General features: G+C 38.7%; 2 protein-coding genes across 2 annotated transcripts; one reads left to right on the plus strand and one right to left on the minus strand.

Annotated features, from left to right (window-relative positions):
• The first annotated feature begins 4,431 nt into the window (after nucleotides 1-4,431).
• Nucleotides 4,432-10,036, plus strand: LOC110066481 (large ribosomal subunit protein uL23m-like). The gene is made up of 4 exons (XM_089295715.1): nucleotides 4,432-4,605; nucleotides 7,090-7,172; nucleotides 7,744-7,823; nucleotides 8,114-10,036. Exons 1-4 carry the CDS (start codon nucleotides 4,475-4,477, stop codon nucleotides 8,231-8,233), a joined length of 414 nt encoding a protein of 137 aa, XP_089151841.1. The 5' UTR covers nucleotides 4,432-4,474; the 3' UTR covers nucleotides 8,234-10,036.
• A 6,963-nt stretch (nucleotides 10,037-16,999) lies between these two features.
• Nucleotides 17,000-19,121, minus strand: LOC110066468 (uncharacterized). The gene is made up of 2 exons (XM_020773696.2): nucleotides 18,536-19,121; nucleotides 17,000-17,739 (listed from the first exon to the last, which is right to left on the minus strand). Exons 1-2 carry the CDS (start codon nucleotides 18,980-18,982, stop codon nucleotides 17,641-17,643), a joined length of 546 nt encoding a protein of 181 aa, XP_020629355.1. The 5' UTR covers nucleotides 18,983-19,121; the 3' UTR covers nucleotides 17,000-17,640.
• Between the last annotated feature and the right edge of the window lie 5,401 nt (nucleotides 19,122-24,522).

Genomic DNA, 24,522 nt, shown 5'->3' on the forward strand with positions numbered 1-24,522 from the left:
TAAGCGCTGCCAAGGGTAAATAAAGTAAACCTACGATACTTACGGTAATTACACTACTTACAAGATATATATATGTATTAGCTTACCCCGCATACAATGAAGTACTTACACCACTTACACTAGGTTCAGTACTGGTACTTTCAACACTTACATATCTTACAATGCTAACCCTACCGTTTTTAATCAAAATGCGTTAATATAATGGCTTAACAACCAGTCGAATATTCCTTTGTAATTGGTATATGAAGGTTGTTGGACCGGGAAAAGAACAACCAGATAACGTGGTTCCTATCAACGATAGATGAGTTATTTGTCGATGCCCAATGAAAGAGGCGTTAGGAAACGTTTTTGGACATTAACCCGAAATAAGTAGCGTATCTCTTTTGTGATAAACGACTTACAAACCCGAATATTCTACTCCGCAAGAAGCGTCTTTCCTTCAAGTGACAGCACTTACCGTAACTTTCTCTCGAGGTCTTGAGAGTCGAAAAGAATTGTAGAGTTACGTTAGGGTTGGCGAGATTGTTAATACTGAACCGGCTTGAGAATATATAAATACATGTAGGCAAAGGAGTTGACGTGGCTTTGTCCGAAACGGAAACAATTAAAAGATGTGCTTTAGAGTTAACAAATGTTGTCAAAATACTGACAACTCTGACAACCAGAAGTGTTAGGAAGTTTTAAGGGGCGCCATTTAAATCAAAGCTGGAAATTTCTCCTTCTCATCAGCTCCGTCGCCTACTCTAAAGGTTTTCAGGGGGGTATTTTAATTTATGTTTGAACACTGTCTGAAAAATCTTGGAAAGTTCTCCTTTCGACCGCTAGTGGGGAAGAAAATACGAAGATCAGAGTTGAAGACTTTCTGTTGGGTTGGCCCGGCCCAAGTATAATCGAAATTATATTCTACAGCGGGCAGGGTCCGCATGGGGTATTGGATTTTCGTTTATCAGTAAGTTTAGGCTTGGCTACCGGTAACAATTTGAGCATTTCTAGAATAACGGTTAATCTTGAAAGCTCTGTTAAAACTAAATGATAATTGAGAAATTTGAGTGACGGATAGTCAGGCTAGGGTCCTTATGAGTCCTTCGCATCAGTCAAGACAAAAGCTGAAACCATGAAAGTAACCTGCACATTTGCAAGTAAAATTTCACCCCGCAGTATCCAGGAAGATTTAAACTATCTCAGCTGGGAGCTATTGAGAGGTTTTCACTGTCAGTCAAAACATGGCAGTTCTGGGCGAACACTTAAATTATAAAGGATTTTGCCTAATTGACCGCAATAATTTTAATGTAACCTGCCTTCCTCCGATAAAGCCATATATATTCTGGAAAAGATTACGAGGCGACGAAGTGTACCCTTCCCTCTCTGTTTCTAATTTTGTAATTCAGTTCCAGACCTCCTTGTGTAGTTGCTCATTCAAGATTGCGTACCGGCATGTGGTACGAAGCTCGTAAATTCCTAGTAATTTCTTTTTCAAATATAAATTTCATTTTACTAGCTTACCTTACTGTTATGCGGCACTGCGTACAATACGTTGATTTAGACACTTGCTTTAATTGCGGCACTTGCAATACTTCCGTTACTTTCAATGCTTTACCTAATTACAATTCATACCTATGATACTCACGTTAATTACACTACTTACAGTATATATTTTTTTAATTAGCTTACCCTACATACAATAAAATACTTGCTCTAGGTACAATACTGACAGTGCGGATTATGACACTTTCAATACTTACATAACTTACTATGCTGACCCTACGCACACAACGTCTTGTGATCAAAATACTTTAATAATCCTCTGACAACTATATTCCTTTTTAGAACGTGCCATAGACAATAAAACCAATATCAGAATACAGGAAAACCGTTGTATATTCGACGGTATTACACCCAACCTCGTGTGTATACCGAGAAAATAAAAGTGACTTGTAGGATATTCCATGGTATACCACTCGAAAACGTTGAATAACTAGTATGTATTTACTATGAAGGTTGTCAGAGAGGGAATAGAACAACCAGGTAACGTGATTCAGTTACATGTTCCTATCAACAATAGCCGAGGTATTTGCCGATGCCTAATGAAAGAGGTCTTAGGAAACTACTTTGGACGTAAGCCTGAAATAACCAGTATACCACTTCGTGATAAACGTCTTACAAACGCGAATATTCTACACTGCAAATAGCGTCTTACTTCAATGCAATTACATTATAGTACTTACTGCGACTTTCTCTCGAAGTCTTGAGAATCCAGAAGAATGGTGGAGTGCGATTGTTAATACTGAAAGCCGGCGTGAGACTGATTATATGGATAGGTAAGGGCATTGACGTGGCTTTATCCCAAACGGAAACAATTCAAAACCGTTCTTTAGAGTTTAAAAATGTTGTCAAAACACTGACATTTTAATCAAAGCTGGAAACCTCTCCTTCTCTCCGACTCCTACTCTAAAAGCTGACAAGAGAGCTTGCCACTTGATTTTCAGTTAACAGTAAAAGCTCGCGAGAATCAGGCTTGGCCACTAGTTATAATTTGATTTGAGCATTTCTCTGGTATCATTCAATTCGCAAAACTCTGTTAAAACTAAATGACACACAAACATAGGTTATGGCCCTAACGAGTCTCTCCCATTAGTCAAGACAAAATGTAATCTATTTGCAGTTAAAATTACCCCCCTCCCCCACGCAGTATCCAGGGAGATTTTAATTTTCTCAGCTGAGAGCTTTTGAAAATGTCTCATTATCAAACAAAACTTTAAGAGTTTTGCCTAATTAACCGCAATTATAACCTGCCCTTTCAGGGGCCTAGGGTGAGCGTGTATTTTTCATGTGGAGTAAGCACCGAAGAGAAAGTTACTAGAACGCCGAAGGCGGAAGCCGTTAGCCGGGTTTAGGGGCATGCCTCGCAGGAAATTTTTAAGTTTTAGGGAAACGGAAACGCCATTTCCTCTTATCCTACGTTTTGAGGGAAAGGTTTCATAAATCAAAACATAGAAAAAACTTTGAGTATTCAGTAATTGCAGCAGCCCATGGGCTCCTGGTAATTACGTCAGCCCTTGCGATAGTTGATAGTAGGTTTAAAAGGAGAGACTAGAGCGCGTCAAACTATTCAATTATTAAAGACGTTTTTTGCCAATAAATGTATAAATATATATCTGGGGTGCTTACCATTTACAAAAACCGTCCGGTTGGAAATTTCAGGCATAAACATTAAACAATTAAATGCGACGTTGCGGGAGAGGGAATCGCTACAAAGTATGTCCACATCAGCTAGAGAGACTTAAGGACGGTGTCTACTTTTGTTAGTACGCACACTTTCTGCGCATCACTCGCGCAAGCCATGGTTTAGCTCCACGCGCGCGCTGGGGCTGACATTGACGCAATCAACTACGCTATCGTGTACACGACTAAAATGAAAGCAAAATTTTCCTACTGTGACCAAATCAAGTTTAATGAACCTGTACTTAAACCAGGAACACCAGAATAACAGCATATCGCTAACCACAAACTGTTTACGTCTTCCAGCTGAAAATCTAGCTATTATCTGTCGGAAATTATACTGAAATCCAACTGTAAACATGCACCTGCAGATGGCGTAGTGCGCGCGCAAAACAATTGCGAGATACGCAAATGTCTCACTTACTGGGGAGGCGACAGGAAAAAATGTAACGGGCACCGTAAAAGTTTTCAAAAAAGATCAATAACTATAAAAAACGCGTGGTTACCCCTATGTTTTATGTTATGAAATGGAAGTGGAAAGTCTATTCAACACGTGATTAGTTTCTGGTTGTGAGCAAAAGGTATTAAGACTGTATTTTAGCTGAACCAGAGGAAGGCTGTCAGATACGTTAAAAGCGCTTTTGCAACGATTTTGTTATTAAAAACATATCAAAAATGTTTTTTTTTTGTCACCATTTGCCATGTAGTTTAAAGATCTTTTAAATGTGTTTGCTTTTCTGTATGTAAAGGCGAATTCTATGGAAATCTGTGAAGAAATATCCTCTTTCCTTCTCTTTTCAGGAAAATGCTGATGTCTGCATTTTTGTTGAGATTCAAGGCTGAGTATCTCGAAAAAATGCGTGGCTACCCCCATTTTTCTTTGTGGATTCCAATAGCCCTTGCAAAGATCTACTTTTTCCGTGTGGTCCTTACCTGACGCAAAAACCTTTGTATTTAGTAGGCACCGTCCTTAAAAGAGCAGAAAAATAGCATCACCTCAAATCACAGCCCATAATTTCTGAAGCTTCCCAAATGGAATGGCGCGAACCATTTGATTTTCCAACTGGAATTTCCGGTTTTCCCATGTAAATGGTAAGTACCCTGGATTTCGCGAAGTACGTACCCACGTGCGTTTAGAGTAGAGACGTATCCATCTTCTGATGGGAATCTGGGAACGAAGACCTGTACCCTCCCCTCTCTGGTTCCATTTTTGTAAACTCAGTTCCAGACCTCCTTGTATAGTTGCTCATTCAAGATGGCGTACCGACATGTGGTTAGAAATCCGAGACTGCAAGCTCGAATATTCCTTTGTAATTGGTATATGAAGGTTGTTAGACCGGGAAAAGAACAACCAGATAACGTGGTTCAGTTACATGTTCCTATGGAGTAAGTAGAAAGACGTTTTTATCCTTTAAACTCTATTACTGACAGGTGTCGGAGAGACAAGCTGATTTCTGCAAATTTCTGCTCATAGCTTGAAAATGATTTTCTACAGTAATTCTACATTTTCTAATTTCTACATTAACTTATTCTGTAAGGAAATAATGTAACTACAGCTTTGCTAAGTATGTTAATCGAGAAATTATAAGTATGTTTATGTTTTATCCATAGTAAATGCCGTATAAATGCAAATCAAGAGACCAAATTATTGTTTGTGCACTAAGTACAACTGCTGACCATTGTTTTTCCCCTATTTCTAACAAAACAATGCATTACAGGATCACAGGGGTGGTCTCTTATCATCATGTTGTACTGCTGGTGTTACTTATTATAGAGTATTCTTGGCACTGTAGGATGCACCCCGGGGATGCACCCTGTGATACCTGAAAGAAGAACAAAATGTAATACTTTTAAGTTGAAGACTGTCAGGCTGGTGACAAACAACTGTTTCACAATACGTTGTGAGAAAGGGAATTGTTATAACCAATCAAGTTTCTTAATCAATTTAGTCTGTTCATTTTATGGAGACAGTCCATAAATAGATTAAAACTTTCCATGCTGTGGTAAAAAATGTGCATTTTTCACCATGGGTTGATCTAATGGTAGTGGGTGCTAATCACTTTCTCCTTTGGATATTCTTTAATACTCTTGAGTGTTCAGACATATTTCTGACAGCTTTATAATCCATTTTTGTCTGCTTCTCGATGGTCTCAAATATGATATGTTCCACTCTGTTTTCAAGTGACGTTGGTTTACATGAGGCAAGTGTAGAGCTCATTTAAAATTATCTCACAATCTTGGGCTATTGTAATATGGTTAGATACTAAAGAATTGGGTCATGCATAGCATGCATATATCAAGTTATGGATGCATGTAGGAAGTTTGGAGAGCATGAAAGAAGGGTAAGAGTTGCTCAGGGCGATAGCCGTGAGCAACTCTAGCTTCTTGAGTTCTCTCCAAACTTCCCAAGTGTATCCTTAACTCGATATACTACACACAGCTAAAAGCATGAGCCAATTCTTTTATAACATGATGACAACAACTTGGGTGCTAAAACATGTCATATTTGTGATTGACTACAAAGTTCTAACAATGCAAGGTGAAGGAAGACAAAGGTCATTAGGATCCCAATGTGCCACAGTCAGTTGAGCAATGGTTAAACGAAAATGCTTAATAATGGTTTCTAAAATTGTCAATGAAAAATTTGCTTCTTTGAATTAATTATAATGAAAATGTAGGCAAGCAAAGTCAAAAATACTCAATGAAAATGTGAACAAACAAAGTCAAAATACTCAAGTGTGGGTAAACATCTTAACTTGTCAAAGGCTCAAAGTAGAGTTTGGATTGTTCACAATAATCTTCACATTGTTGAAACTTAAACTAAAGGAACTTGCACTAAACTCGACAGAAATTTTGCAGGGAAATTGAAACTGCACACGTCATCTTATATACGCATAGATACAAAGAGGTTTTATTCGTGATGGCTCAATAGGAATTAGATAGGACTAGCACACACTTTGTTACAAAGTTCTCTAGGACCTAGCTAAACTGTAGGATTTGAACAATGGGGATGTCGACCTATCAAACTGAATAGAAGGTATGTCAGTCTTCATTAGTGCCAAGCCAAAAAAGGAAAAAAAGCAGACCTAGGAATCTAAATTTTTGACTAATGAGAATAATATATTGTCTTACTGTACATTTGGTTAGACTGTCTCTTTTGATGTGACATATAGCAATAAAAACAATAGTCTGGCATATTTCATTTATTTGTATTGTTTGCATTCTTGTTTTTGTCCTTTTGATTACCCCAAAGAGGTAAAAGGTATTTACATAGCAATAGTATGCACTGTTGTTAACAAAATGTAGCGCTAAATATGATTCTTAGTTTTACATCTCTAGTATTGATTGAGGGCCATCAACCAAACCTTCTGCCCCCTGCCCCCCCACCCCCCCCCCCCACTATCACCTTCACCTAACTTCTTCATACCAAGTGGCGCATAAGGCCTTCCCCCACTCTATCAATCCCAAAATATCACTCAAAAGAAACATGAAGTGCTATTTTTGTCTGATGAATTAATACCATGGAAACTCTAGTAAGCTCCCCCTTCTCTGTTTACCTCTCTAATACCCCAGTAAAGCCTCTCCCTTTTCATTTGGCATTTTTTAAGTTAGCCCCCCTAACTTCAAAATCAAAATATTTTTTTGTTCTAGACTTTGCAACAATGTTTATTTCATTCAGATACCACATGCAAAAAGTTGAAAGCCACTATGCTTACATGCTGTATGGTTGTTTAAGTCAAATCAGTAAAATGCTTTGTCACAGCAATTAATTACTTTTGTTTCTTGAAACAGCTTACATGTACGTAAGACCTATGATTAAATACAACAAGCCCTGCAAAAGATCACATTTCATATGTTGTTACATTCCAGCATGTCGAAATTGGACATTAAAAACTACCTTACCAGCATCTACAAGCTTGACATTGCCAAGGTTAACACCAGAATAGCCCATGGTAAGCTGAAGTTACTGTCTAGTTTAATGTTTCAATTTAGCACTGGATGACTCGGCTATTTCTGTTTTCATTCTTTCTTGGGAATCACTGTGGCTCTGATGAATTATCAAACCCAGGTACTGGTGGGGTTGCCATAGAAATGTAAACTCATCTGACCAAGTAATATCATTGGTGTAAAGTTAATTTATTGATTGATTGATTGATTGATTTATTACACCAAAGTGTTCCCACATGATATTGACTTACCGTTATTTAGGATAAATCATAACATTTGACCTGTAAAGCTTGAAAGCTGTTTTAGAAAGAAGAGATTGAAATCACTGCAGACGCTTGGTGCCCCCTTCCCCCCCCCCCCCCCCCCTCAACAAGAAATGCAAATAAATGATGTAAAAAGTAGGAGAGGCCAAGGCATTTTTTTACAGTTTTCTTTCGTGTTCAATAATGACAATTGACTGAAATGTCAAGTACAGAACAGAATTTTCATTAGATTATTTTAAAACAATTTGTCAATTGTGGCATAAAGCAACCAGAAAGTTTTTTTTTTTCTTTGACCTGCTGTTTTGTCCTTCAGGTAAAACAAAGTATGTTATGAAGAAAGACAAGCTTATGAAGAAAAAATTCCCAGATTATAAAGTGGCATATGTAACACTGGTATGTACAGTACTGGTATACATGTACCTTGGTTACTCCTCTGCAAACAAATCTAACAGTCAGTTCTAAAAATACTCAGTTATAACTTGTGTTCCTTCAGTTTGTTATATGCAAGCTCTTTGAGAGTGTTTTGCTCGATATACTGCAAGCCGACAAACCTGAATGTTAGGCTGGTAATGGAGATTTGAAGTTTGACACTTGTCACTTCACACTTCACACTTTTCTCTTGGAGCTCTGCTGCAGTTTAACCTTTGTCTTTTCACGTAGAAATGTTGTCATTCCTTCTCCAGGCTGCCGGTACCTTCAAGTTTCCCGATTTATTTCCAAATCAAGACGTAAAAGCGCAGGAATCTGCCCAAAAACAGGCAGATACCCCTCCAGAAGAACCCGAGCCACTTCGCTGGTTTTGACGGCAAGAGGCACTTCAAGAACTCATTCATGAGGTATCTTATCAGTCCTTGGCCAGCCCTGAATGGCATTGATCCGAAGAGAACGGAACCGTGTGATCGTCTTGCATCCAAGCTGTGGCCCAGTCTCTGCTCTGCTATTTGGGATCGAAAGGAGCTGGACTAGATGAACATTGGTCGGTGGAGTTTGGGGCTGGTCACTGACTACGAAGAGTGTAGACAAGAAAAAAAAAAGAAGCATTTTTTGGACGGAAACATTCTCCTCACATGTATATAAAAAAAACTACAGGGTGTATTTTATCTTGGTAAAACAATTTGCGGTACGGCAGGGTTTCACTTTCAAATAAAAATTTGTTTGATGTGTTTTAATGCCCGTTGGAAAAACAACGTAAACTTGACGAGTAAGAAATATACGAATGTATTTTTCTGCTCCTTTATAAGAAGTTTTTAGTTTACAATGTAGGTCGTAACCTCATTAAAACGTCTCTCGCTTACTTTTCTATCAACTTACATGTATGACTCAAGATCATACGCCCACCGGGGTGCGTAAAAATTATTGGCTATTTTATAGAAGCTGCAACAATGCAAGTGAATATATGAAAGATCATATATATGAACTGCGGAGAAAGATATAAAGACATGATTGATCATCGCATCGCGGGCTTTAATTTCACAGCTGCTTAAGTTGTGTATTTAACTGCGATGATCATTGATGTCTTCATAAGTTGCAACAATGTTCTTTAATTTTTCTCTGTCATAAATGGGTGGTTTCCCTTTCTTGCACAATGATCTTCTCATAGTCTACGTTACATGGTGTGTATGTGAACAATATTAGTTTGGTTTTTAGAATAATTGCATTTTGATTGGAAGCGAACTAAAATGCGGTAAAAGAAATTGTTGTATGTCTTGCTTGAGTCACGGGTGGCTGCAAGCAGCGTAATATCGAGGCTTGATAAACGAAAGTCTACATGTATGGGTTTACAATGTACTGAGTAAAATTATATTGCCCGTTTCTAAACACTAGATATTAACGAGTCGTAAAGCAAAGTCTGAGTTTGAGATTTGAGCTGAAGAAAAGCAGTTTGGAATTATTTAATCAGCCATTGGAGTATAATCCTGCCTTGGAGAGCTTATTTTTGGTGTTCGGACGAGAACCAGTGCTCCTTTGTAGCTGTCAGTAGCGCGACTCTCTCGCTTTGTTTTTCCCGGAATAAAATTTTTCCTTTGGAGTTTTCTTTCATAGATTTCTATACAAGTGTGCCGCAAATACAAAAAAGGTTTTGAATAACTACCCAAATGGTGCTCTGGGTTACTTTAATGTTGCCTTTTGTACCTGCCCCCTACAACGCAAAGGTACTCTGATCGCGTGCAGTACTTATTCACATTTAGAATATTGTTTTGAAAACATGCAGCATAAGCTGTGGAGATCTCGTGTTTTGATTCAATCCATTATCGAGATTTATTGAGAAGAATTGGTTACTCCCAGAAGTAACTAATTCTTACAGTTCCCAGCACCTTTCCGTAACACATTGGGCCAGAAGGTCGTTAGCTTTTGTTAATTGACGTACCGTAAAGAAAAATGTGGGTTTTTTTTTTTTTTTTAAGTATATTCGATTCTTTCAAGGAGAATCAAAGACAATATTCAAAAACGGCGAGGAGACTAACAGCTATGCGGAAGTACAGCTGGAAAACAAACTCTACGAGTTGTACATCTTCATAATATGTGAACATAGAAAAACAAACTCACTTTCCTGTATAAACTTGTTACAAATTTTGACAAATTATATAGTTTACTAAGAAATGCAAGTTAGATCTCTCGTGTTGCTTTAACATAACATTTCATGTACCGTTTATTTCGTTTGTTGGTGTATCATTCAAGTGGTTTTAATGAATCTTTCCCCGGGGCGTACTGTTCTAAATTACGTCCACTGAATGTAATTAAGCTGTTCGACATTTGAGTTGCTGAGTGACGGCGCTATTAGTCGGGTCGTTATATCCTTCGGTGCCACTTGTCTGCTTTGACATCCTCATAATTTTTTCATTCCTTGATCATGTAAAGCTTTTCCGACTCAAGATACACTCGTTATGTGCAGCCACAGCTCTCTTATGAGTTTTCCGTCTTGTTTTCATAACCGACTAGGCAGCGACAGTGACTGAAACAAAGCTCTTTTGTCACGCGATTGACCATTGAAGAACATCGGAAATAAGTGGCATCCAACTGCGAAAAAAACAAAAACGCGCGTTTCTGTGTTCGCCTGGAGTCTTTCTAGTTGTTTCCTGAGGCATTTTTCATTTGGCGCCATAACAAGTAAAGAATCTCTGCGCTCTCTGAATGCGGACTAAGCTTGGGAAGTTGAATGTTGTCGTCACTGAGAAAATACTGTCTAGCTGAAAAATAAATTCCTGGGAAGGACGAATTGTAATGTAGACAACAACTTAGAGCAAAACTGTTTTGCATTGTGTTCTTAAACTAGTCGCGCTTGTTTGAACTCACGAAAAGAAAAAAAAAAAGAAAAAAAAAAACTGAAATATCCTAGACATAAACATCATAACGTTGGTGACTCTTTGTGGTTTCAGTTTAATTTCACACATATGCACTTGGCGTAAAAAAAAGACATGTCGCCGTCTTATTTTACACGTTTTAAACTTAATTAAGTGAGTAAATATTTGAAGGGAGCTAAGTGCGGCTCGTGGCTTTGTTTATAATTTGGTTTTCTTATATTGGTCCGCCACGGTGGTCTGTTCGACTCGTGAAAAAAAGCGTTCATACTAGCGAAGGGGACGAGTTCCCAAATTAAAATGAATGTAATGATACAAGATAGAGCATGATTGAGTGAAGTTGGTTGTTATGTGAAACACGGAGAGTGTGCTTTTCTAGAACTTTTCCTGCGTGCAAATATCAGATGGTTTAGCAGGTATCGACCACATATTGGGCGAGTGAATCGGTCGCGAAGCGTGCCGCACGGACGGTGAAACTTTCCACTACCTGTAGTGTATTCACAATTTTTAACCATTCGCTCGCGATGTGAAACCATTACAGTGTATATCGCAGACAATGACTGACAGATGTTGATCCCCCAGATCACTCAAGTTTGTAATGGGCCCTTACATCAACTTTCACTATCAATTACGGGCGAAAGCCAAGCGCTTAGCACCGCGAAACCTTAAACAATGATTCTCTCTTCGATTCCGTAATTTAAAGGTCTTGTTTACACCTCGTGATTAACGCGACCAATCACGGCAGTGAAGAACAAAATCGTTGAATACAAGGATTAACATATGTTTTAATTGTTGCGTTTGACTTGTAACACGTGTGTTACGCTCGAGCTTTGTTCGAATCATGTTCAAGTATAGTTGGGTTTTGTGGCTTCTGTATTTGTTATTGTTTTGAATGTGCAGAGGTCACGTGTGTGGTACTGTTTAAGCCTTTTTCTTAGAGCGCGTGGCACAAAAGCAAACTTGTTCCGCGGTTCCGCCAAGGAAATTATGTCGTTGAATTAGTAACGAAGAGAGACGTTGAACTAAGGATACTTGAGTGGACCATTTGCGCGTCCTGAAAGATTCGGAATCAAATAGGGCACATACATTATGTGGGGTTTTAGAATTATCATTCTGTCGTCTACTCTAATTTTGCGCTAAAGAGAAAGTGATCTAGTAAAAAAAATAATAATAAATTTCTGGTGGAGTTTTGCCTTTGGCTTCCTGCTGACTTTAGTATATCAGCGAGTTTCACGTTACACTGGAAGGAATGTTTCCTCTTCAGTCAAAAGCTTTGCTATGTATAATACTGGAGAGAGCAAAACCGACAAATTTCGTTTTTTTTTTCGAAATGAAGTTCTTGGTGTAACTTGATACACTGCATCTTATTGCGTTTGCGACGGTTGTTTTTAAACCTTAATACTTTAAAGAAGGGGCAACAATTTACCGCGTCGCCGTGGGAAAATATATATAAAAAAATCTTTTTACATGATCATTTTTTTTGTGCCTTTTTTTCCCCCTTCTTTGGTCCATCGTTTCAAAATGATACCTCTATTACAGAGAGAAAAAACAGTAATTATCGAAACTCAAAAGAATAAAGTAAAGACTGTAACGAAAGCTGACTCGATCTGGTTTGGAGAAAGAGACAAAAAGGTATTCAAATCTCTAAGCTACGCTAGGAAGGAATTTTTTCTTTAAAAAAAGGAAAAAAAATTATCTACCTCGGCCGTTAATTAGAACGTTTAGAACAATAGTTCTGAACACGCGCGTTTAACTTATTTTTTTTGTCAATGTCTTAACGAATGAAAGGAGAAAATTCGTAGAACACTGAATTCCTTTCTCGGAATAGGGGAAATAAGATAACGTCTGAGTGTGTCTGGAGTATTCTATCTTATTTTGCTTTTGCTTGCTTGCTTATATTATTATCCATTGTGCAGAAGAGCTTTTAAAGCTACATCATAGCACGTATCTATTGGCAAAGTAGAATCGCATCTTCAAAGAGGCAGTGCAAATTTACGAAAAAAAAAATTACCAGAGTTGCGAGCATTGTTTGTGCTCAGTAGAAAGGACATTGCCCCACCAAACTGTAGTTGGCAAACGAAGGTTTTACTTTTAAATTGAACTTTTTAAATTTTTATTTGAGGCTTTGAAATAGTTTTTTTTTTTCGATTGTTTCCATCCATTCTGTCATGGCTATCATCTCTCGCTTCCCTCCATTGTGTGTAAATCCTTAGTTTTAGCAATCGTCCTCTGGCCGGTGCTGTGCCTGTTAAATCCTTTTGTGCAGATCTTATGTTCTCTTGTTTCTTTAATCTAATCATTGGTCTCCAATTCTTGTGTTCATTCTTGTTGGGCTTTGTTGTTTGACCTCATATTGTGCCCCTTTAATCATTGACACCATAAACATCCTGGTCGCTGGCTTTTAACGAAGGTCTCCGTCTTACCCGCGACGCGTTAACTCTCATAGCTATTTCTCCTAAAAATTGTCAGTGAATTAGCACGAAAAGCCGACAAAACACGCCAGGTAAATAAGTGAATTATCCACTCACAGGGAAGTGAATTATTCACGTAAAGTGCGGTATTGTGTCAAGTGATGATGACACGTGCGAGTGAATACAATGAAAGTCAGAGCAAATTCTTTTCAAGGCAAGTTTACTTTACACATTTCCGAACAAAATAAAATCTGTTCACTAGAACACTTCCCTAAACAAACACACGGACATATGGCTATATTTTGTAATAAAACGTTCATGTTCAACTGTCGAATTCGTGAAAATTAACTTATAGTCAAACACAACTATTGAGAATTACGAACAAACATTTCTTTGGTTTTTCTTCTTTCTTTTTGGCAATGAATAAAACATGTTTGAGGAAGTGTAGATTTCTTTAGTATTTTTACTATTCGCTCCATGAAATGAAACAAAGGCTGGAAAGGAACGAAAACAAAAAAATAATAATTATAATAAGAGTATGACATTTGCGCGCACGGAGGGTATGTGATGTTAATATTTCGTACGCGCAGTATGAAATTCTTGGAAGTCAATATGTAAAACAACCTTGAAAGTGAAACACCATAATAATTTATATTGACTATAGGCAGAGGTTAGCTTAGTTGGGTAAATAGCAGTCTGCGTTTTATTTAAATCTGAAGGTAAATATCTTGGTAAAAAAGGAAACGAAAAAGTCTTAATTAAACGAAACACAATTCTCAGTTTTTGAATGTAAAACCGCAAAATGATAAATTTATTGCGTCGAAGGAAAGTGAATCGACTGAAGTTGCACTTGATTTCATGCTTCGTGTTTTAGTGTTGTTACTTTTATCAATATACTGCGTTTTTCAGCCATTAAGAGGGAAAGTTGACCTTTTTCTGTTTCAGATCTTTCTTACAAGGAAAGCTTTACGTTTTGAAGATGACGGCTGGCGGCGCAAGTTAATAATTTAGAGCGACGAACTCGTGCGCAGTAAAGTATTTCATCACTACATTTCACAAGCATTCAATTTCTTCAAGCCGACTTTTGATTTTCAATCATTCAAACAAACCGCGACTTAATTGACATCTGTCAATCTACAAATGCTTAATGTGTTTCTTCGAGGCCTCGTTCTTCTAAATTACTAGAGCTAACAATGCTACGACTCAATTTTTATTTTTATAATTGCCACATTTTGACGATCCTGTTTGATGTGTTTTTCTCACGAGATAAGCCGCAAAAAGACAAATTATTTAAGTGCATATCTTGTAATTTTTGCGGGGGTAAGTGATTATGTCAAGACGCAGTTTTGTGGGAGGCGACTTTTTGCCAACGCCTCATTAACTGAATTTCTAGAACTTGACGATTGCGGGAATCTTAATCCATTCGATATGGAATGATAGAATCGCGTTTAATTTATTTCTTGCTTTTACGGAGCAGAATGTCTCAGCTTGCCTAATATTTTATTCCTGTTTCATGATAGGACGAGCTATATCATACCCCCGCAAGTCCCGCCCGAGGAAGCATATTTAGTTTTGACTGTAAACCGACCTTGATCTACCAAGTGACAACACAGTGTCCAAATCTACACTTCCATACCAAATATCACAAAACGAAGTCGACTTTCATCGCCTGCTCTTTGCATTTTGTTTCGTGCATATTTTTAAATTATTCATATTCCACTGGATTGAATAGAATTAAAGGAAATCGCTAAATCTTTTGTGCCTCATACTTATTTTATACTCCTGTAAATATATGCATTTGAAGATTACGTATATTGTTATGTTTGAATTATTGTTTTCAAGAAATGTTGTCTTCCTATATTTGAAGGACTGAGAAGTTGTACAAAAAAAAAAGAAAGGAAAATACGTTGTCGAACAACGAGGTAATGGGATCTACGCGAATCAATCTTTTCTTTTCATTTCTTAATGATCAAACCGCAGGTCGTGTTTAATCGCGAGATCTTTCCGAGAGATTGATCTACGAACACTTTCGAAATTGTGTCTTTAACGCTTCACGCATTAGCTTAAGAACAAAGAGCATGTCCTTATCTCAGTTTCCTGTGCAAAGCTGTGGAAGCCGATTGTTAACATCTTTCAAAAGTGGATTTTCATTTTAAACCGTTCCTAAGTGAAATTCTTCATTTTCAAAGTCTTTTTGCTCCAATAACATCAATTGGCGCGGGTACTCAAAACAACTAAGATAGCTATAAATTTCTGTAGAATTCTGTGGGTTATGTGCAATTAATTCATTTAGCTATTGGTGCCCGGTCTCCTGATGTTCTGGGACTCTCGCTCTAGCCTCGCTTCTGAATTTTTTACACTTGAGTTTTGATCGCTTGAGTATAAATTGGTGGAAGCCTCTTTTAAATGTTCGGCGCTTTTGCCGGCTGTGTGGCCGCTTAACTGAACCAACAACAAAAAGATCCCCAATCTGACATAAATGAAAATGTAGCGAAATCGCTTTTTTTTATGGAGCCCAGCCATGTTTATTTGGTCAAATTTCAAGTCAATATGTTCCTACACTCAAAACGTATGTTATTGAGTTTTGTTTTCTCGCAGACGTTCCTAATTAAGTTTGCCTGTCTTCTCCGGCTAAATTGTGTAGTTTTCATAACGCACTTAATGTTTCGTGCCAGAGACCCATTTCTGGCGCTTCTTTTCATCTGTGTTCGAAAACCGCGCGCCATAATCTCGTCGCAAATGGGCGAGGATTATTGAATCGGCAACGAAATGGACTCAATTGGAATAAATCGGAAGGGAGGAATTCCCCATTCTCTTCACTAATGCGTGTGAGATTCTTCTCTTTCAAAAAACCGAAAAACACCTGCCACCTCATTAGCATGAAGGAAACTTTCCGAAGCAATTAATTTTCCCCAAACAGAGGCGCGAAACTCTTCTGATGTACTTCCTGAATCTGAAAAAATACTTCACACCGCTTGGTCTAGGAAGGAGTTAATGACGAGCAATGAACCAACACAACAGAGAGGCGCGCTGTCTACGCTGGCCTCGTACATGTTGACGGACGCGCTAAAAAAAAAAACAGTGGATCAATCTCGAGAGTGTGACGCATGCGTGATAGCTTGGACTAGCAGGTTGAAAATATAAAGTTCGGTGATACGAGGAGATAAGATCTCATATTTTTAACTGCTTGTCTAAATAGTCCATGGAAGCACATCCGTTTCTATATTGAAACTTGCGGCGATGGTGAAATGGATTATTTGCATGAGTGGCACAGGACATACAAACGTGTACACAATGAAATTGTATTAGCGAGCCAATGGTATTGTTTGCCGAAGCGTAATTAGAGCCAGTGATAATTGTGACAGTGGTTTTGTGTGTGGCACGTGTCTCTTTCGATCGGAACACTCGGAAATTGACAACCCACGAGACCAAAACAAATTCTATGCGTAGAGGCTGAGTTGAAAGGGCAGCGGGAAATTATGCACAAACTTCTCGCTGCGCGAAATACTCAAAAATTTCACTTTCTTGACAAAGAGACGAACAACAAAAAATTTAAACTGAAGAATCGAGGGTTTTATTGCGCCGTATTCTAAAACTAGCGGTACCATCCAATCTTGATATAGGGGTAGCTTATTGCTTCCGACGTTTAAGTGAAGTATTTTAACCTCTCTTTTGACGAATTTCCAATTTACATGAATGCTTAATTTTTGTTCCGCAGATCGAGTACTGCTTAGAAATGTAAATGACCGGTTTCCTTTTGAGCGACTCAGTCGTTTTCAATAAATAATTAATTCTTTGTGGCAATAGTTGCTTCAACCCACGAAGAATATTTTCCCAGAGAAAGATAGAACGAAAACTGTTCTTATTTTAATAGATATTTTTATTCACGTTTTGCTGACCCATCAACGATTTTAATTTCTTTCAGTGTCTTCTTATCTCGTTGAAGGAAAATTTTTCTGAGAAGAAAAATAATTTACAGGCAGAATATAAGAGAATAAGATCAATTTGATTTATTTTACATATATATAGATATATATATATGTCTCTCTTTCTCTCTGTTTCTTTTTTTTTTCTACAAAATTCGCTGTTTCTTTCAAAAGGAAATAATTTATTCGGCAATCCAACAAGAAGCTAAGATAAGCGGGAAGTGTTTGACAGCTCATCTTGTCTGTAGATGTTAAATTGCGCTTGAAGGCCGCGTATAAATAATTATATTTTGAATTTTCGTCTTGACCATTTTGGGCTGTCTATTCTGTTTATTGAAGAACCAAATTTCTCCCTGGCGGCTGTTAGATAAGTCCGCGTCGCAAACATGAAATTGTTCTCGGATCCTTTTGCGGAAAACGTCTTTTCCCCATTTTCGTTTGCGTCCAATTTGGCTTCATCGCGCTTGTTGCCACTAGCTTGTGGCTCATTCAGTGAGTTTTTACCAGTTGTTTATGCTCATCTGGCGAAGCGTCTTTCGTCGCAAAATTTCGATCATGTTTGAGCGCTTTCCCGTCAGAACGATGTTGGCACGTTCGACGCCGTCCGCACTCTTGGCTGACCACAGGCGAAAACCGTCTTGCCAAATTCATTTTTGTACTCCTCTTCGGTTTTCTAAAGGACAAAAGACAGACAACAAGGTGGAGTTAGAGCTTGTAAGAAAATTATTCAAAACGAATCCAGTCAAAATGACTGGACGCGCTCTTATAAAATAAATTTTCATATACTACATGGGCGTTACCCAAGTAAAGGACATCTTCTCCAACACGATCAGATATATGTGCTTATTCGCTGCTATTTTACGTTGCTTTCTTGTGAGGAATTAAAAAATATGCCGAACAAACAGTGCAGTAACAGACTAACAAACCCATCTGGTTCGGGGCGGAAAGCTCTCCTTGCTTGAACTTCCTGAGTAGAGATGTCGCTCGTTTGTCAAGAGAAAAAATAGTTTAAAATACTGAATACACTCTGTATCCCCCGAAGAATTCGCGGTAAGTATTCAGAATAAGCTTAGCATATTACAGGTGTAAATATAAAAGGTACAAGATTTTAAAACTCTATCCATGAAATTGACTGATACAGAAACAAGTGCTAGGTGATTCGGTGCGATGCCAAATAATTTTAACGATGCCGAATCGAGGCGAATTACATCAGACGACGGCTAAGTTAAACTAACACCGCATCAACTGCTGACGAAATCTACGGTATCTTAGGCACAAAATCGCGCCTGAAAAGAAGCCATAGTCTGAAAATATGCGCTAAAGAACCTGTTGTATCCATTTTAACAACAGATCGTCGGCAAGCGCGCTTTTCAGATGCGATGCGAGCGGCGCGTTTGGCCGAGTTGTAGTACGCGTACGTAGAGTTGATCATTGACTGGCCTCAGTGATGCACTGATTGTAGTACTTACAAAGTCAGACGCGGTTATCCAACTCTGGGTTTGTGGACCAGCTGCTTCATGTTCAGCTTCCATTTGATGTTTATTGGCCATCGCTAGAACGTGTTGCAGGTGCCGAATGTAGTCGATTGCGCTACGCAGCGTTTTAACTTTGGACAATTTCTTGTTTTTAGGGTCCGTAGGCACGTGTTTTCGCAGCCGCATGAAACCGTCGTTGACCAGTTTAACGCGCTTTCGCTCCCTCGCGTTCCGTCGCGCTACCACGGCCGGTTCTTTTTGCTTGGCACTAGTAGCTGCTCTTCGTCGGCGGGTTTGGCCCAGTACAGGTGACAACAGCGATAGTTTAGCTGGGGGCCGCAAAACATCCGAACCACCTTCCTCAGTTCTTTGATGCGGATAGCAAATAGTCGTGGTTGGGATTGTAAAAGCTGAACTTTTTGGCATATCCTTCACAGACATTGTTTATGCCGGCTTCTCGCCCAATACAATGCAGTGTTGAGTCGAGCTAGCGCCGTGCGCACTTCAATTTATACTCGGGGATATTCTGACCTTGTGCCAGGCTCGCGCCGTATGTTTGTTGTGCTAATTCAGTCAAGCGCCCTGACACGCGCCATGTCAAACGGATTACTTTAATACCATTGGCTGGTGGCGCAAGACAATGACCAATGGCAGCGCGCGAAAGACACTCGAATGGTTTTCCGCGCGCCAAAGGCCGATTATGTTGTTATCTTTAGCGCACAGAGAGTTGAATATCATTTCCTTGATTATCGACCGTGGCCATATTCAATACATTGAATTTACAGCGGGGTATTACCACCTTGTTTTAACACCTCAGTGAAAATATTACCGACATTTGGACATGACCTGTATTCTCCCAGAATCAATTCGGCGAGGCGCAATTTTCTCCGATAATGGGTCTTCTATTATGTTCGTTATTAATTAATGCTTTTCAGAAATGACAAAGATATGACAGGACAAATAAAAATTGCTAGTACAAGAAGAAAAAAACACAAAAACTTTTTTCAGAACATGATGTGAAAATTGGACAGTGCGTCATGTAAATTACAGTCACCGAAAGTTATTTTGCCCCAAGGCGCCTTTAACTTTTCTCAGTTTAGGCCGAAAATTATCTTGGAGGGTTTTAACTCGCTATATCGGCGCCAATATTCGACGATTTCGAATTTTTGCCATTATGTTTTTGATCCGATGTTTTTTATTAACGAGCAAAGGAAAACACTCATTGATGAGAAGCAGTTTTCATTTACAGACCTTAGCTGAGAGATCAATTTTGCTCTGTATGAGTTTTCCAATTGTTGGCGCCATCTGCTGCCAAAGAAGGCAAGACACGTGCCCTCAATAATTCATACTAACTGGGTTCTGTTGGTCAAGAGGCTGTACTGCGCACGCGCCGTGCATAGATGAGTTACACCTGGCATACTAAGCAACGATTCTGGTGAAGTTATTGAGATCAAGGTCGTTTCTATCAAGCTACGCTTGAAATTCAATTAACTGAAACCGTGCTGCACAGGGGAAGCTCTCAAGATCTCACTCTCGGTTAATGTTAACGGGCATTCTGAAACTACGTTTTCTTCTCTTTTTGTTGGCGGGCTATGTTATTGACAATGGCCATTTATCGAGGAAAAAAACAAAACAATCTCTCTTTTATCCAGAATAATAGAAAAATTCGCCATGCTTAGTCATCAATAGACCGATTAATTATTGGTTTTGTTTCGCGCCTGTTTCGCTCTCATCCAGACAAGTGAATGTTTGGGTTTTGGTCCTGTTTTGCGTTTAAAGCTTAACAGAAAAACTCCGCCCAGGACTTAAGTTTGAGGTAACGCAGAGCACCACGTGACTTAGCTTGAATTTTATACGCTGCTTGGAGATCAAAACAGCTTGAGAAGGAAATAAAGGAAACAGTGTGTGATAAGGGTGTTTGGTTTATGATTTAACGCTCGATGTCTCACATTCGGGAAATAACCTCTTTTCAGGTGTCGCCGCACGCTTCACGAGAAGAGTCCCGGACCGCTATACTGAGCGTTATGTTGGTGTAAATGCCCTTAAGATACCTGTTGAGCACGTTTGATCTTGTACGATATTGAACGAGTTATTTGAAGAACCGGTTTTTCAAACCCCTTAAACCCCTCTCTGGACAAGTCCATTAAGATGCTATCGTGAAGTTAATTAGACAAGTACACAAATAAGGCAAGACGCCTATTTTGTCCTGATCTAAATTTTGCCCCAAATAATGAAAAGCGTTTTCGATTGTACCCTGTTTATATAAAGGGAAAATTAAAGTTGCTTTTGAATAATTCAGGGTTAATTTCAAACATTTAATATAGGAACATAGACCTGCCAACGCTCAAGTGGAATAATTTTCATGTCGGGCCCATCAGTTTTACCACTTCTTTAATAACTGAGGCCATAAAAAAAGTCTTAAGGACCAGTTGGGCGGTTTGCTTCAATAAAGGCTTCATTTTGACAATTTACATAACACGACCACCAGTCGTTATTGACGTTTACCTGCGTCGCAAAGTGTGTCAATGATTGTCATTGTGTTCAAATATCGGTCTTGCGAGGGTACCTCGAGAGTTTTCCATCTTTGTTTGATTGATAACAACAAGATCTGCGCAAAACGAAAACAAAAATGGTTACGTTCCTAACTTATTCCATTTTGCCATATGCTCGGTGTAATTTGCATTAGTTGTTTGTGGGTGAGTGTCGGTTGTCTTTTTCGCCCACGCTTTTACGTTTTTTTTTCGTTTAATGGCGTTTTTTTCCCTTTTACCTGCCCTGGTGATATATTGGTCATTTGCCCTTTAGTCTCTTTACGTTGGCGCTTGTGTCAATAGAACTCACTTAATATTTTATGCAGTCGTAAAGTGTAAAAGGAAGACTTTCTATTTTTCAGCTGTCAATTAACAAGATGCATCCAGAAAAAATTAATGATATGGACATATAGTGAACTTATTGCGGCAAAAACAGCTTGTGTTTCCTCGATTTTCTAGTTTGATAGTTATTAACGTGTAACACAGTTCATGCAAAGTTGGTGATCATTTTGAAAACCTGAAGGGAAATGTGTTGTTTAACTAAAGGAAAAAACTACTTGCACAGCAAAATTAGAATTTTCTTAATAGCACAATGTGGCTCAAATATCATTATTTGCTTTTTCCCCACCTGCTTAGAACCCCTCAGAATCCTAAGAGTGATCTAGATGTATTTTCGCATTACTGTATCAATACATTTTCAAGCTGGCTAGTGATAAGAATATATAAAATTATCAGCTAGAAAAATACTGACTTGTTTTTTTTGCCACATTCTCAGAACTGAAAAAAAAAATGTTCGGCAATTAGTAAAAAAACTGAGCTTATGTTTCGAGCTTTACTTAAAAAAAAAATCGATTTACTTCCATGAATATCATTGATTGTCTTAAAAGGGGAAAATGCTATCAAATGGTAAGTGTTTACAAACCTTAGTGGACATCATTTTCCGCCTTCTCAACTAGCCGAGGTCGATGTCTGGCTGCATAACTCTTTCACCTTAAAGAAATTTTGCATCCAAATCCCCATTACCGTACTCATACTTTTCCTACAATTTAACTGAATCTGTTTCAAAATCGAAACATTTTTGCCGATACCTTCAGAGTGTACCGTATGGTGCATTATGCCAATCACTGTGTTTGTGGCACTAAAATGGTCTTGAAAAGATCTAAATGGAAGTATTAAATTGTACCTAGCACCAATCACTCACTCACTCATTTTTTTCGCTCCTGTCAGTGGAACATGAGGCTACAACCTCGCGCCACTATGTGATGAGAATTCTACCTGAATTGAGCCTGACGCTGAGGTCCAGTGTATGGGACATGCTTTACGGTATATAGTCGGAGGAATATAACTTGCGACACCTTTAACATTGCAGTTCTGAGGAAGGTGGACAGAAGCCACCGAGATTCATAACAGAAAAAAAAAAGATTTCAAAGACCTTAAAGATGTCTATCATCGATTGCAACACTGGAAGTAGCATGGTTTTATATATTTAGTACCTTTGTATCTTTTTACGTCCCATTTGATAGCTATAACCTTGTTCAGTTTTGATAAATACCTTTCTACTGATTTATCATACAGTGGGCACCGGGTTATAATTTTTATCAATTTACGAAAACAGGAAAAGGGCCATTTGTGGTAGAATTGAACAGAATAAAAGGTAAATGAGAACTATAACATAACTACTGTACACCTGGGATTTGGGGGATGGTGGACAAGGAGCTAGAAGGCGGAAGTCAAGTGAGATGTTGTAAAACTTATCGACTAGAAGCTTCATTCGGGTTCCAGCTTTTTGTTATGGATCAAGGCCCTGTTAACTGAAGACGGACCTTGTTTGTTTGGTTTATGAAACATTTTCACTGCGGTGTGAGAACTAGCTATCCAAGATTCCAGTCAAACATTCTGCAACATTTTTTATTTTTAAACAGCTCACAGAGACGCCAATGAACGATGATTTTAACAGTCTCAGATATTTTTCGACCGTTTTTTAATTCGCCTGGTGGCTAACAGCTAACAGCCAATCAAAAGTCCACACTACAAATATCATTCACCTGTCAGGTTTTCAGACTTACTCTCATTTCCGATCCGTTCAACTCATCAAGTCCTAAACTCTGACTCGCGCGAGAAGGTAACGTTGTTAGTCAACAACCACGAAACTCCTCCCGGATGAATTGATTTTACCGGCATTGTTGTAGTCTCGAGCTCCTTTTCAGGTAAGGCTGATTAGTTGCACCTTCACACAGACTTGACCATATACATGTGTCGACAGTCACTACGCAGACCTATCGCAGCTCCTATCGTTCTTGCATTGTTTTAGAAGCCATCAAATGCGGGTTACGCCTTCAGGGGCCCGTTTCTGGAAGATCCCGAATAGTTTTCGCGGAAAGCCGTAGCAAAATCTCAAACCTTATGATTACATAGCTGTTTTATTTGAATATTCTTAAGACGACCAGAAGTTCCCTTCAGACAAGAAGTTTCAGGCGTATACACGTTTCTGTTTTAGATACAGATGAACTAAAAATGGCTTTGCAGGCCCGAAAAGTTTCCGGGGCTTTCGAGAAACAGGCCCCTCGACTCATGAGGCCATGAATTACTGTATAAGTGAAAGAGGAGTTTTTTTCTCCATTTCACCGCTTAGTTTACAGTGGAACTAGGATCGGCCCAATTTTTAGCGAGAAATTTTTCTGAATCATTACGGATTGCGTGTTCTCTCCAATCATTCGTGCTGCAACCCTTAAGTTTATCTTTGACTAATCATAAAGACACCGATAAGAGAGCCTGTTGACTCCCTTCAGGCTGCTTAAAACTAAAGGAAAGAAGGCATATTGATCGATAAGATCGGAGCCTATCAGCCTATTTCTTCTTTTGACTCAGTGCAGATATAGAAAGCGTGGGTCACCTGTGATAACCGATATTAACAGGGCGAAGTAATTTGCAGTTAATGGTGCTTTTAGCCATGCGTTTGCGTTAATTTGATACCTTGACATTGGAACAGAAGAGTGAAGTAGGGACCTGTTTTAGCCAAGCAACACACAAATTCTAAAGGCAAATATCAGTGATGACCTTTGAGACATCATTAAGTTGATTATGTGAAAAACACCTAAGTTCATCTGATTCTCCCCCTTGTATGTTGCTCGGCTCGTGGTAGTGTGCGTAGTGTGCGTACACAGGTGCTCGACGGGTCTTCCGACCAACAATCATATTGAAATCTCTATTCTAGCAGCTTGCGTTCTGAAACAATGAATGATATTGTTTTCAGTGTCAAATTAACAGTTGCCTGAAGAATTACGTGGTCTCGCTGACTAGTTATTTAGCTTTCATTATAAAATGCTGCTCTTTCAGTATAAGTACGCGTTGATGACCGTGTAATCGCACGTGTAGGGACGCCGTCTCTTAGCATCGCAGGAGAAAAAGAAACGGCCTTTAAAACCTCGTCAAATTTACTTCCTGTATTCT

Source organism: Orbicella faveolata, unplaced genomic scaffold (assembly GCF_042242905.1).
Source record: "Orbicella faveolata isolate gen_17 unplaced genomic scaffold, um_ofav_v1 contig_1, whole genome shotgun sequence".
In the NCBI taxonomy this organism is placed as follows: Eukaryota; Metazoa; Cnidaria; class Anthozoa; order Scleractinia; family Merulinidae; genus Orbicella; species Orbicella faveolata.